Source organism: Cotesia glomerata, linkage group LG5 (assembly GCF_020080835.1).
Source record: "Cotesia glomerata isolate CgM1 linkage group LG5, MPM_Cglom_v2.3, whole genome shotgun sequence".
NCBI lineage: Eukaryota > Metazoa > Arthropoda > Insecta > Hymenoptera > Braconidae > Cotesia > Cotesia glomerata.
The window spans coordinates 21,887,464-21,902,050 of NC_058162.1; the positions used below are offsets into that span (position 1 = coordinate 21,887,464).

The window sequence follows — 14,587 nt, forward strand, 5'->3', positions numbered from 1 at the left end:
ATGAGTAGAGTGATTATCATTTTGATAATATCTTAAAAAGCACCCCACGATTTTTAAAATAAAATACATTTTTTTATTTACACTATTATTAATTTATATTTATTGAAATTTTAACACTATTCTTAATTTAAATTTATTTTCTATTTTTAGTTTGGTTTTCTATAAAAAGCGTGTTTTAGTTTTAAACTATTATTTATTTTTTACTTTAGTTTTGGTTTATTTATAAAAGCGTGATTTTTAGTTTTTAAACTATTATTTGTTGATTATCAAAAATATTCAGGCGCGCAAATTACCCACGGAGAGTTACTTACTTACATACAGACATACAAACATACAAGTGAAGCTAATAAAAAATAATTATTTATAAATATATTATAAATACGGGGAATCAGAGTTCGATTTCGGAGAGCGAGCCTGAGAAACGGCTACCAGAACCAAGGAAGGCCGCAGGCGCGCAGATTACCCACGGAGAGTTACTGACATACTGACAAACTGACATACAAGTGAAGCTAATATAAAGCGTGTAAAAATACTCAAGTGTCTATGTTGTAACAACTAAAAAAATTGACAATTGTCAGCTAATTTTAGTTTTGTGTACGTAAAAACATACAACGTACAACGCTGACCTCTGTTCTAGATGATTCATATTCAATTTTCAAATTTTATTTCAAAACTTTAATTTACTGCCCCCATGTGGCTGAAAAGAAAAATAAATATAAATACACCATTTGTTTTTGAAAATCTAACCTTGAATTCTTCGTTATTTTCATTGTTTTTATTATTAAAAATCTGAAAAGTCGTTGGACATAAAATAATTGTTATTAATTATTTTAAAAATGGAAAAAATTTTAAATCATCGTGACAGATATATTTGTTCAGTACCGAGTAGTGAAGTAGTAAAAGAAAAATTTAATGACCTTTTAGCACAATTGGATAAATTAAACCGTCAAAGTTATGATCAGCTAGCACGTAAGTTTTTATAATTAATGTGTTTAATAATAAACAATAACTGAATTTTGTGTTGGTTTTGATAGAAGACGCAGAGAAGATACAAAATCAAAAAGACAAAATTACTGATTTAAAAAAAAAATTATTAATTGGAGAAAAAAACAAGAAGTCTTTTGAAAAAGAATTACTAAGTCAGGCTGAATTATTGGTAATTGATTTATTTAATAAATAAATTTTTTTTTCTTTATATTTTTTAACTGAAATTTAAATAATTAAAATGTATCGAAAATTTATCACGTTTTTATTGAGGTAATTTTAAATTACTTATTAATAAATAACCGTATTTTATTTTAGGAGGAACTAAATACTGAAAAAACACACATAATAGTAGAAAACATAGAAATTGAATCGAGGAAAAATCAAATAAAACCTAAAAAAAATACCAGTAATGATGACCAAATTTTCGAAAGGGAAAGGTAATAAATAAAAATTTTATTCAGTCAATTAACGTAATTATTAATTATGTTTAATTTTTATTATTTTAGAATAAAATTAAAGTACTACAGAATGTTAACGAATATCAAATGGGATTATCAGGATGTAAGAACTTCAATCAGAGGCTGTATCCTTTTTTAAACAAATTGAGCATAATTTATATTTTTAAGGGGGATAGCCACTGTGAGGATCGAAAAAATAGGTGATTTTCGGGAATTTTTTTGACTGGGATAATAAAGGTATTTGGGGATCGGGTTTTTTTTTGTTTTATAAAATATACATTTAAGATTATTCTCCTAAATTTTGATTAAAAAATATCATGTTGTTACGAAGTTATTAGCATTTTTGTGGAAAACCAAAAAAATTTCCCCCACCACGGTGTGATCTCTAACTCAAAAACAGATTATCTAAAACAAAAAAACTAAACTGTGTTGTAATTTGCATGCATGTGGTTATCGATCCACGTAGGGGATTTTGAAAATTTTGATTTTAAAAAAATGACGACATATTAAAAATTTTTTCGTTTTTTTTTCTCATTTTTTCTAATTCAAACAGCCCTAAAAAATCTTAAAAATCAAAATTTTATAAATCGCATACGTGCAACTATAACTACTGAATAGACGAATACGGGGAAAAAAAAAGTTGCAAATCGGTTCATATTAATGCAAATTGCAATTCTCACCAGTTCAAAAAAAGTAGTTTCGAGAAAAACGCGTTTTCGTCGGAGCGCCGCGCGTGCAAGGGTCATTTGACACGCTGTTACAAAAATGACTATAACTTGAAAAATATTCGGAATTTTCATATAAAACTCTAGATACATATTTTTGAATGTATAAACTTTAATTTAATAAAAAAAAAAAATTTTTTTTTTTTGAAATTTCACAGTGGCTACCCCCCTTAAATTAATTAAAGTCTAACTTTTTCTTAACTAAAGTACTATAGTGATTACAAATCGCAAGGACTACACGCAAAAATTTTATTATGACAATGACGACGAGAAAGTAGAAGAAAAACTTTGGAAAGAAATTGAAAAATGTGCGGACTTTGATTTAAAAAAAGACTCCCCACCTCATTAACAATGACACTTTCGAAAAGTATTTTATAATTTATAACTAATTGATTAAATTTTAAATATAGTATTTAAGTATTTCAATATAATTTTCATCTATTTATATGATAGGTATTTTAATTATCTTTAAGACTATATTACAGTGAAAGCTATTAAAAGTTACCATAGTTCTCTTTCACTGTTTTCATAAAACGCTAACAAGAGCAAGAAAGACAACCTGGGTAACTTTTAACAGCTTTCACTGTAATATTTAGGTGTTACACATTAACTGTTGTTGTTTTCAAGAACTTGTTCATTTTTTAACCTTGCAAGCAGTACAATTGTCCATTGTTTTAACATATTTTATATTATTTATTATATATTTAAAGACCTGGCTGTCTCGATTTTTGTAAAATGATGATAAAAAAATCAAAAATAGCAGATAAAATTAATTTACTTTCCTCAAATATTTTTAAGGACTTATATTTATTTATAATTATAATTTAATTTTATGATAATTAATTTAACAGATATTTAATAATTTAAAAAATTTTTTAGAATTTCTTTTAATAAATAAATAATGGCAAAAAGAACAAGAAAAAAATATTGACCTGTAGAAATATTAAAATTAGCCTACATCTTTAGTTTTTTGATTTTTTTTTTCAATAATTAAATTAGAACAAAAAAATATTTTTTAAAAATTGCACTTACAGTTTTTTAAGTTTTTTACAAATGACATTTTTAAAAAATTTTTTTTTAATAATTTTTTCAATGAAAAAAAATTCTTAAAATTTTTAGATGTCAGCTAACTTAATTTTTATTAAAAAATTATAAATGCAATTTTTTAAAAATAATTTTTCAGTAAAAATTTGTTTATTAAATAAAATTAAAAAATTATCAAGTGACTGCTAACTTTAATGTCATTTTAATTTTTATTTTAAGAATTTTAAAATAAATAAAAATTATCACCATCAGTTACTAAGTTGTTAAAAATAAATATATTTTTGTGAATACTATCCCAAGCGATACAAGTAACTTTTTGGTATTTATAAGATAGCAATTTCAGTTAACTTTAAGTAAATTACAAAAGTTAATACAAAACAAACAAAATGAACAACTTGAAAAGTTAACTCTATTATGTCATCTTACAAGTGGCGAGATATTGTTAATAATCTCGAATGCTTAATTAGTCAGCAATAAGTTAGAAATAATGTTACTCTAAAAGATGATAATATTAGTATAACAAATAGTTAACATTTTTTGTATAACTTTTCGAGCATCCATAAAAATGACTAAAGGTTAACTTTCAATCAGTAAACCATTACTTGTCCGTTAAATTTTGCAACACATGCGCAACTGGTCATGAGATTGAGCCAACTTTAAACTAACAATTTGTTAACATTTTTAACTTCCCGCTAAAAATCTCAGATTTTCAAAAATCGGGAAGTTATTGTTTTTACCCCGTTTGGCAAAAATCGAGTTTTCATCAGATCTCGACGTTTGAAGGTCACAGGAAGCTTCCCTGACTACCCCCGCGATGTTGTCACTATGTCTGTATGTATGTGTGTGTGTGTGTGTGTGTGTGTGTGTGTGTGTGTGTGTGTGTGTGTGTGTGTGTGTGTGTGTGTGTGTGTGTGTGTGTGTGTGTGTGTGTGTGTGTGTGTGACTATGTGACTCGCTTATAACTTTTGAACGGTTGAACCGATTTCATCGCGGTTGGTGCCATTCGAAAGGGCTACGCTGAACTTAGATTTCCTGAGAATTTGAACCGATTCGGACCGATAGATTTTAAGAAATCTTGAAAAATCTTAAAAAATAAAGAAAAAATCATTTTTGAAAGTAGTTTTGGAATATCTTTTAAACGGCTCTATCGATCAACTTCAAAACTAATCCGCCCTTAAGCTTGAAAAACTACGCCGATCGGCGTCAACCCGATCAAAATCGGTTGATTCGTTCGAGAGATAGCGTGAACGAAAGAAAACCGAAAAAACCGAAAAAGTGTTTTCACATAACTTCGTCATTTCTTCTCGGATCGTTTTGATGATATAGAATAATTTCAGAAGTTAAAAACCGCATCGATTGCCGCCGAAAACGTGGAAATCGGTTGATTAGTTCGAGAGATATCCTCGACGAAATATTTGGAAATAAGGATTTTTCAACATAACTTCGACATTTTTGGAATAACTTTCAAACAGCTCTACCGATCGATTCCAAAAACTAATCAGCTCTTAACATCATAAAACCACGTCGATTGCCACCAAGCTGGTCAAAATCGGTTGATTCGTTCGAGAGATATCGTGAACGAAAGAAAACCGAAAAAAAGTGTTTTCAGAGTTACTCGAAATTTCTAGTTTGACCAATTGAAACTTAGAAATTATTTATAAGGCTTAAAAAACTACGTAGAATGCCGCCAACCGCGTAAAAATCGGTTCATTCATTCAAAAGTTATTGCGGTATGAACATTCAAAAAATAGTGTTCCATGAAACTTCTATCAGACTTTTGAGCTCAAAGAGCTCAAAAGCATAGAAAAGGTATCTTTTTGAGCTCGGAGAGCTTAAAACAACACACAGATTGTACTTTTGAGCTCGAAGAGCTCAAAAAAGCGGCCAGGTATTAACGGAATTAGCGGGAAGTTGCAGGGATGGCCTTTAGGGTCAACCGTTTTCCTAATTTTTTTGTTTGTAAACATTTAGTTATCTTTTCGTTAACAAGTAAAATCTTTTGTTCCATAAATCGTATACAAGAACGCGTGTAGTCTCTTACAAGTTTAGCTAATGTCCCGACTACATCAATTGTACTCAGTATATTCAGTGCATTTCTAAATCTGGATGCAGATTTTTTTAATTAATTGGCGAAGATTAAGTGAAAATAACATTGACAAAGGCAAGTAAATATAAATATATATTGATATTTTTATATTGCGTGGTGTTCAAACGATTTTAATTGATCAACTTCGTTAATTATTTCAACAGAGTTTTTGGTGGAAAAGTACGGAGAAACTAAGGATAAAGTACAAGATCGTATTAAAGAATGGTTTCAGAGAGGAAGTGATCGCTTAAAAGCTGAGCAGAAAATTAAAGAACCCGAACACCCTAAAGAGTCGACAAAGATTTGAGTATTTATCGTTTTAATACTAATAATTTTAGTAAATTTGTTTTTTCCTAATTATAATAATATTTAAAATTGTGATATGTTTGAATAGTGGTCTAAAGTAAAAAAAAAAAAATATAATTTTAGACTCTTCTTTTTACAATTATAATGAAAAAATTGCAATACATTGTTGTGAGCAAAGAAATGTTTTAAAAAACATAGTTTTTTTAGAATGAATATCAAATAATTATAATGTTAAGGCTTGTTTTCTTTACTTTAAATTAAAAAATTTAATAGTCATTACATTAAGATAAAGAAATTCAGATTTGGAAATATTAAAGTTATGTACTTTTTATGTTCATTAAAAATTTTTAATGTTTTGTAAAATGTTATTAGTATTCACTTGTAACAGTATTATAACTGATTGAATACGGGTGAAAAATTTATGGTATGCATATGAACAAATTGTACTGTGGAATTTGTATTAAATATAAATATTTAAGGTTCATTTTTTTTATATTTTTGTGTTAAAAATTTTGTAACACGAAATATAAAAAAAATGAACTATAAGTATTTATGTCTAATACAAATTTTGCAGTACAATTTGTTCATATTCGTATCATAAATTTTTTAACGTATATACAGTATCCCTTAATAATAACGTTAACTGATACTCATCTATTGGGTAACTTTTCTATAATTAAAAGTTATCATTTTTCAACTATAATATTAACAAAAATTTATTCATTTTCGCAACAAAAAGATAACATTTTGTTTTCTAAAAGTGAACCTTTTGTTATCTTAAATATTATATTTTGTTATCATTTTTACTCAACATTTTTTTAACGTAAATATGCTATCAATTTTTTACTTTTTGAGATAACTTCTTGTAAGGACATTAGGGATACATTTCGGTAGAAAATTTGTCAACTTTTTGAAAGTGGAGATTGTTGGCATCTAACTTTTTTTAGATAACTTTTTGATATTATTAAGTTGCCAGTGTGCCGCTTGGGTAAGTAAGAATTTATTATTTATTATTATTTTTAAATAACTTGCGCCTTTGCGATTTAATATTTTTATAAAAACAAAAATTATCAAACTAAGGTAAAGTAGACCATTGACGCCATTCCATGTTTGTAAACACCAACTACAGATTCAAAAATATATCCTAACCTCTCAAAACCGTTTGACACATTTATAAACAATATATTTGTTAATAAATATAACTATTCAACAATGGAGAAAATATTAGCACATCGAGCTAAATTTTCCGCTGCATTTTCTGGAAAACAGGATACAATAAAAAAATTTCATACCTTAACTAGAGAATCAAATGAAGTTAATCTGAAAAACAGTGAAATAATTGCGAGTAAGTACTTTTAAACTTCAAGAGTATTTTTAATAGATAATTAATTTCACTAATTTAATTTTAGATCAAAATAAAATTATACAAGATTTAAAAAAGACAGTTTCGTATGAAAAAGATAAATCAGCTGTTGAGCAGCAAAAAGTAGTATGTTTTGCGAATGAGCTTGAAAATCAACTTGATGTCATGGTAAGAATTTTTTTTTTTTCAGTAAATTTATTTATCTCAAAATATAATAATGAACATAAAAATTAATATAGCAGACATCTGACAATTTTTGTAAATTTTTTTTTATAGAAAAAATTATTAAAAAAAAATCTTAGAAAAATTTCACATGTAGAAAATTTGAAAAAATGTATGGGCAATTTTTTAAAAATATTTTTTTAGTTTTTATTTAATTGAAGACAATAATTTTAAAATTCTTGAGTGTCTGCTGATAGTAGTATCATTAATGAATTTTTTTTTTTTTTTTTTATTCTCAAGGAAGAGCTAATTGACGAACTGGAGACTTTAAGATTAGAAAATAACAAGTATGAAGTAAAAATAAAAACACTAAAACGTATAAAACCTAATCCTAAAGATGAACAACTTTTAAAACTCGAAAGGTAAAATAATTTTAAGAAATCTTTAAATTTTTAAACTTTGATGTACTCATATTTTAAGTCTATTTTATTTTTTAGGATCAGGTTGAAGTATTATAAAAATTTAACGGGCGTTGTATGGAATGAACAAGTTATTGACGATAGAACTAGTGGATGTATCCTTTTTACGTTTATTAACATAATAATAATTATAATACTGAAGTTAGCTGACTGTAAATTTTTATAAAAAATTAATTACAAAAAAAAAATGCTTTAAAAAATTTCCACTAATAATTTTTTTCAATTTTCACAAGTGGAATTTATTTATTAAATTTTTTTCCAGAATAATTTCATTGCTATAAAATTATTTAAAAAATTCTAATGTTAGTTAACATCAGTATCTTTAATTATTCATAAATTTGGTAAATATTTACAAGTGGGGTCAACCATTTTAATTTTCATTTTTTTGAACGAAATTTCCATTTGATTCTATTTTAGTTTTTTATTTATTTATTAAGTTTAAATGTCAAGGCGCGAAGCCGAATGGCAAAAATTATATAAATAAAGTTATACTTCACATAAGTACTGTTAATACATACATATTAAAATATAAAATTTACATTATAGCTTAAGATATAAGATTTAGATAATACACAAGTGGATATATCGTTTTTTAAGTATTTTGGAATGATCAATTTTTACCAGCTCACTATTTTATTGTTCTTCAAGATTTTTAAGAAAATCGAATACTTTCGTTTTAAAAGATTCTAAACCAAGAGAATTAGAAATTTCCGGAGGCAAATCTTGCTAAAACCGTCTAGCTGATATGACAAACGAATGTTCGTAGGTTGCAGTGACAAAATTTGGTATCTTGGAAGTGATATTGTTATTTTTGGTCGCTATTCTGTGTGATCGTGTGATGATAGGGTCTTCATCAATAAATAGACCATGCACTATTGATATAGTTTTGATATATTTTTTTTTGAAAATAAAAAAAAATAAACAATTAAAAAAAAAAAAGTTGATTATCACAATTTTAACAAATTTCCAAAAAAATTTATAAATTTTTTAGAAAATTGTGATATTCAACTTTTTTTTTTTTTTTTTTTTTTTTTTAATCGTTTTTTTTATGTACTTTCCAAAAAAGTATTGAATTCAATAAAAGTATTGATAAAAATATCTAAAAAAGATAGAATAAAAATTTTATCCAAAAACACTAGCCAAAATTTTTTCCAACTTTTGAAGGCAAAAGAGCTATCGAAATCTTGATTTTTTTTTCTTTCACGTCATTTTTTATCATAAATGCGCTGTTAAAATAAGCAGAATAAAAAAAAATTTGAAAATGTTAATTGTTCACCTAGTTATGGCCAAAAATGGGATTGACCCCACTTGTAAATAATTACCATGAATTTTATCATTAATAAGTTTTATTTAACATCAATTTTTATTTTTGACTTCATTTTTTTTTCGTACTTACAACTTGCATTGATATAAAAAATGATAAAAAAAAACCATTCAATTAAAATGCAATTTTTTACAAGTGATTATTCCTTAATCAGATATACAGTTATCACGGATTGGCAAGAGTATATTCAGTCGTTTTCTCTGGGCAAAAACGAAAAAAAAATTGAAGCTAAACTTTGGACTGAAATTTTGAAGTGTTCTAAAAATTCCAAATCTCCAAACCATAATTAATAACATTAGATAATAAAATATTAATAATTTTATAAATATATTATTTATGTATTAAATAATTCTAAATAATTGTAAATAGAATCTTATATTAAAATTAAATAAATTTTATACTGAGAATTTATTGTGCACTTCGAATATTTCTCAACACTGTCAAAAAATAATAAACAACTGACCAAGTTAACGCGCACATTATTCCAATTCCAACGATTGTTGTTAAAATGCAAAAAAATATTGAACATAGTACCGTCGCTCCAACTGTAAGTACTGCAACTGTAATAAATTATTAATTTTTAATTAATTAAATGATTGATATTTAAATACTTATGTTATGACTTATGATACTGAAGTTAGCTAAAAACTGTAAATTTTTTTAATTTTTATGACAAATCAATTACAATAAAAAAATGTTTGAAAAAATTTTCACTATAGTGATAAGAACAGATTTGAAAAGATTCGAAATGGCTCAAAGCGATTAAAATAAGATTCAACTTTACAAATATATAGATATACATTTTGCATGGGTTGAATCGTTTTAAATTTTTTTTTTAATAAGGGTAATAAGTTTTTTTAATTTTCACACGTGGATTTTTTTATTAAATTTTTTTCATCATAATTTCATTGCTATAAAATTATAAAAAATTTATAATATCTGTCAACTTCAGTGATGACATTAAAGTTAGCAGTCACTTGATTATATTTTAGTTTTTTTGACAAATAAATTTGTTCCGAAAAATTGCATTTTTAATTTTTTCAAATCTCTACATGTTAATTTTTTATTATAATTTTTTTTATCATAATTTATTTGTCAAAAAAATTTTTTAAATTATCAAATATCTGCTAAATTAATTTTCATACTTCAGTGTCATAAATACTTCCCTGTCAGGCTTACCTTCTACGACAATAAATCCAGTAAGTGCAAATGCGACGTTGATAAGGGCGAAAGATATGAACAAAAATATAGGAATTACAAATGTTGCTACCAGTAGCACACAAAAAGCTGTCAAAATTGGATGCGACATTAAATATTTTAATATTTGGTCTAATATTTCATAAACTCGTGCATCAATCATGAATTTGTTGAAATTTTTCTTCATTTTAGAATCTAAAATTAATTAATTAATTAATTATTTAAATATTCTATTAAAATAATTGGTTTTAAGATTGACAGCTACTTACACTTTATTGCAAATAAGTCAACGTAATTACTCAATCTTTCATAATGTTGGGGATCAACCGACTCCATGGTATTTCTCTGTAATTTTTTTATGATTAATTAAACATAAAAAATTGTTATCATTGCAATAGTGAATTTCACTTTTATAGTATCACTACTTACAAGATTTGTCATGATTGAAAATTTATTAGGTTAAGTGAATTTAGAGTTCAGAAATATATTAACCACAAATTAATAAATATCAGTTTATTTATTTACTTTCTTATAGTAAGTACTTTGTTTCAATACTGAAATACTACTTTAATACTCGCAATTGCTTCATGAATATTTAAAAATATTGTGTTTACCTGTATACATTGTATACATACGAGATCGATAGAATTAATTTTGTATTGAAATGTTTTAGTGTGTCACTGATGGCGCAACGGGATAAAGTCCTCTGTAATAAAATTTTCTTATAACAATTGAATACTTAAAACTTTTAATTATTTACAATTTTTATTATTTATCAGAAATTTGAGATATGTTATCTTAAGATTAACCGTGATAGAATTTTGATTGAATTTATCAAAAGTTATATCTAGATCTTGAATTAAAATTTTTCAATTTTAATTCAATAATAATTAAAAATAAACTATTCATAATTATAACTATTCATTAATACTTAAAAAAAAAAAATGGAAAAATTTCCATAATACTGAAATAAGCAGACATAAATTTTTTTTTGTTTTATTTAAAGAATAAATTAGTACTAAAAAATATTTTTGAAAAATTGCATTCATAATTTTGTTTCAATTTTTGAAAGTGGAATTAAAAAACAAATTTTCTATAATTCGTACTTAAAATAAGAACTGCAAATTTGTCAATCTATCTTGATAAATAAATATAAATTTTCTGCTAATAGCATTTAAAAAATTTTTCAATCCAAAAATATTCTCCTCTTATCATATTGAGAAAATTTTGTTCAGTTAATATGTCAAATTTCCTCATGGCTCTAAAAGACATCATTTAATTAACTCATTAATTTCACAAGTCAACAACTTTTCAACAGTGTAACTGCTATTACTAATTTTTCCGTCTTTCATATAATTTATCTGGTCTGCAATATCATTTTCGTTAATTATATTCGCATATTTTTCCGTTGTAATCCAGCGATGAATTGACTCGCTCAATATTTCATTTTCTGATACATAACATAACAATCAAAAGGCAAATGATTAATAAACAAACTAGAAAGAAGTTCTTTAGATTCTTCCAAAAATATTTTTTTATTTTTCACATACTTAATGTAACTGTTTATAAAGAATATTACGATAGTGAAACATTATAAAATTCTTTTGTCAATTAATATATTAAAATCTCTTATAGTTTTATCAGACTTTAATTTAATCAACTTTCCTATTTATAAGTCATCAAGATCCACATACAAATATGTATTAATACTGCTATCACCAATTTTTCTTTCTTTCATATAATTTATCTTTTTTTTTTGAATAAATTCATCTTTTTTTTTATATTTTTCTACTTTGATCCATTTTTATACTTTATTTAACAGATAGTCCAATCATTCGATGACTAATCGCCTTTCTGACTGTGTAATAAATTAATATTTTAAATCGTATTCGAAGTCCAGCTAAGATACGAACATCATTTTTAAGTTCAGACTTTTTCGTTTAGCAGCTGCTAGCATGCTTTGACCATTTTAATATGAGCGGAGACAATATTTTCTTTAATAAGATCCTTAATCTGTTTATTTTTTATATCCTTGAGACGTGTACGAGTATTATCGAGATGATTTTTCAACTTATCAGCCTAAAAGTAAAATACATATGAAATTACATGCACTGATGTATTAGTATTAACAAATTTTTACAATTTACAAATAGCACTATACCTTTGCTTTAAGACGAGCATTTTCTGCTTTCATCTTCTTCACTTTCTTATTAATTTCCTTTCTCTTTTCGGATTTTCTTTGTTCAATTTTTCTGGTGCCTGATATCTTCTTTAAGAGTTTTTTACAGAACTCACATCTTACGCGTCCTGTTTTATTGTACGTCTTATGCGGTTTCACAATGAAACAGCAATCACTGGAATATCTGAAATCAATTTAGATAAGTTAAGTTCTCAGGGGTATTAAAATTTATAATTTTTTTAAATATCTACTTACTTTTGTTCGCAACATCCAGTACCATCACATATTAACATTGTATTTATTGTGTGCATAATTTCTTCTACATCTTGTTTAGTTTTAATACATTTTTTTTCAACTTCGAAGAGCTTTTTATTTGCTAAAACCTACAATAAAACAAAAATTACATGAACATAAATGACATAAATTATGAAACAAAAATTTTCATAATTTAAAATTAATTTTCATAGTATAAAATTAATTTTCATAAAAAATTTCTTAAACAAAATAAAATTTGTTTTATGCCGTAAGATGGACAGTGGAGTTCTTAAGATGGTCGACCTTTACAAGCATGGAATGTTTGTAATCCATACATGCTTGTAAATTAAAATAAAAGTAATTTCTACATGTGAAATTTATTCTTTTAATTTTTTAGTGATAATTTTTTCAGTAAAAAAAATTATAAAAATTTTCTAATGTCGGCTAATTTAATTTATGAAAATTTAGTTAGCCGACATCTAAAAAGTTTTATAATTTTTTTTAATGAAAAAATTATTACAAAAAAATTTTTATTTGTAAAAAACTTGAAAAATTTTAAGTGCAATTTAAAAAAAATATTTTTTGTTCCAATTTAATGAATGAAAAAAAAAAAAAAAATTAGAAATGTCGGCTAACTTTAGTAATATATTTAATTTTCATAAAAAATTATAATTTTCAAAAATATTAATTTTTCATCACTATTATATTATAAATAAAATTTTTATGAATAAAATTTATAATTTTTAAAAACAAAAAAAAAATAAGAAAACGTAACACTAGATGTCGTAATAAATATACTATATAGTAGTGAGCCCTAACCTGTCCAAGTACAAAATCGTGGACGGTTTCGTAACATAAAAAAGTGACTAAAAAACACAGTAGTAAATTTATAAAAATAATAAAATAAATACTAGTGAATAATGGCCAACTTAGTCCGTCTAAGTGCGAACCAACTGCTGAGGAGTGGTATCGTTAAATCGCTGGCCAAAAATCCTCGGCTGGTGAAAGTTATTGTACCAATTCCACGAGCAGCAACAATACCATCACTGCGTTTTGTCAACACTTCGTCAAAGCCAACCCAGGCCCAAGCAAGTGCCAGTTCTCCTGTGACACAGCAACAGAGTTCCACTGATGTTGCTGAAACAAAGTACTGGATCAGTTGGGGTTTCAGTGATGAAGAGGAATGGCTCGACAGGTTGCTAGCGCACTTGACGTTCTTCTTCGGTCTCACTATCTGCATTATTTTGTCAGGTGCTATTTTCTGTTACCTGCCAGACCCCAAGTGTCGTGACTGGGCCCAGCGAGAAGCTTACCTCCGTCTGCGATACAGAGAAGACCACGGTTTGAGCCCCATCGACGTAAACCTCATTGATCCATCTAAATTCACTCTGCCCAGTGATGAAGAACTTGGTGATACTGAGATTATTATTTAAATTACACTGTCATTATAAATAATTAGAATAAGAACAAACGATGATTGTTAATATTTATATACATAGTAAATCTTAAAATCTGTAATTGAAATCATGTAAGAAGGGGTAGAATATAATCATATTTACTTTAAAATGTTAAATTGGTTTTTTTTTATTATTTTTTAAAAACTTACTAATTATTAGTACTATTATATATCACAAATCATAACTAATTAAATATTACTAAAGTTAGCCGACGTTTTTAATTTTGCGTTTTTTTTTATTAATTAAATTCGAACAAAAAAATATTTTTTAAAAATTGCACTTACAGTTTTTCAAATTTTCTACAAATGAAAATTAAAAAAAATTTTTTTTTTGTAACAATTTTTTCAATAAAAAAAATTCTAAAAATTCTCAGATGTCGGCTAACTTAATTTTCATACTAATTAATTATGATACTGGAGTTAGCTGACAACTGTTAGTTTTTTTAATTTTTATAACAGATTAATAACAATAAAATGAATGACACTGAGGTTGATAGACATTAAAAATTTTTTTACAATTTTATAGCAATTAAATAATTATGAAAAAAAATTTTATTAAAAAATTC

General features: G+C 25.5%; 4 protein-coding genes and 1 long non-coding RNA gene across 5 annotated transcripts; 4 read left to right on the forward strand and 1 right to left on the reverse strand.

The window, feature by feature from the left end:
- Positions 1-765: 765 nt before the first annotated feature.
- LOC123265874 lies at positions 766-2,895 on the forward strand. The gene is made up of 5 exons (XM_044729837.1): positions 766-969; positions 1,035-1,156; positions 1,303-1,424; positions 1,494-1,570; positions 2,386-2,895. The coding sequence occupies exons 1-5, from the start codon at positions 837-839 to the stop codon at positions 2,517-2,519; spliced, it is 588 nt and encodes a 195-aa protein (XP_044585772.1). The 5' UTR covers positions 766-836; the 3' UTR covers positions 2,520-2,895.
- Positions 1,579-1,933, forward strand: LOC123265887. Its single transcript, XR_006509690.1, has 2 exons — positions 1,579-1,682; positions 1,731-1,933. It is a non-coding gene; the product is annotated as an uncharacterized LOC123265887 (long non-coding RNA).
- Positions 2,896-6,707: 3,812 nt separating the features above from the next.
- Positions 6,708-9,246, forward strand: LOC123265875. The gene is made up of 5 exons (XM_044729838.1): positions 6,708-6,951; positions 7,016-7,137; positions 7,432-7,553; positions 7,629-7,705; positions 9,097-9,246. The coding sequence occupies exons 1-5, from the start codon at positions 6,819-6,821 to the stop codon at positions 9,222-9,224; spliced, it is 582 nt and encodes a 193-aa protein (XP_044585773.1). The 5' UTR covers positions 6,708-6,818; the 3' UTR covers positions 9,225-9,246.
- LOC123265879 lies at positions 9,049-10,863 on the reverse strand. The gene is made up of 4 exons (XM_044729845.1): positions 10,561-10,863; positions 10,401-10,476; positions 10,114-10,326; positions 9,049-9,494 (listed from the first exon to the last, which is right to left on the reverse strand). Exons 1-4 carry the CDS (start codon positions 10,570-10,572, stop codon positions 9,343-9,345), a joined length of 453 nt encoding a protein of 150 aa, XP_044585780.1. The 5' UTR covers positions 10,573-10,863; the 3' UTR covers positions 9,049-9,342.
- A 2,497-nt stretch (positions 10,864-13,360) lies between these two features.
- Positions 13,361-14,138, forward strand: LOC123265878 (NADH dehydrogenase [ubiquinone] 1 beta subcomplex subunit 11, mitochondrial). The gene has a single exon (XM_044729844.1). It carries the CDS (start codon positions 13,486-13,488, stop codon positions 13,996-13,998), a length of 513 nt encoding a protein of 170 aa, XP_044585779.1. The 5' UTR covers positions 13,361-13,485; the 3' UTR covers positions 13,999-14,138.
- The last annotated feature ends 449 nt before the right edge of the window (positions 14,139-14,587 follow it).

Bases quoted from the DNA above. Each gene is read 5' to 3' on its own strand.
- LOC123265874 (XM_044729837.1), top strand. From the start codon at position 837: ATGGAAAAAATTTTAAATCATCGTGACAGATATATTTGTTCAGTACCG. The intron at 970-1,034 runs GTAAGTTTTTAT...TGGTTTTGATAG, and splicing joins AAGTTATGATCAGCTAGCAC to AAGACGCAGAGAAGATACAA. The intron at 1,157-1,302 runs GTAATTGATTTA...ATTTTATTTTAG, and splicing joins TAAGTCAGGCTGAATTATTG to GAGGAACTAAATACTGAAAA.
- LOC123265875 (XM_044729838.1), top strand. From the start codon at position 6,819: ATGGAGAAAATATTAGCACATCGAGCTAAATTTTCCGCTGCATTTTCT. The intron at 7,554-7,628 runs GTAAAATAATTT...TTTATTTTTTAG, and splicing joins CAACTTTTAAAACTCGAAAG to GATCAGGTTGAAGTATTATA. The intron at 7,706-9,096 runs GTATCCTTTTTA...TCAGATATACAG, and splicing joins TGACGATAGAACTAGTGGAT to TTATCACGGATTGGCAAGAG.
- LOC123265879 (XM_044729845.1), bottom strand. The intron at 10,327-10,400 runs GTAAGTAGCTGT...AATTAATTTTAG, and splicing joins TGACTTATTTGCAATAAAGT to ATTCTAAAATGAAGAAAAAT. The intron at 9,495-10,113 runs GTAAGCCTGACA...AATTTATTACAG, and splicing joins TGGATTTATTGTCGTAGAAG to TTGCAGTACTTACAGTTGGA.
- LOC123265878 (XM_044729844.1), top strand. From the start codon at position 13,486: ATGGCCAACTTAGTCCGTCTAAGTGCGAACCAACTGCTGAGGAGTGGT.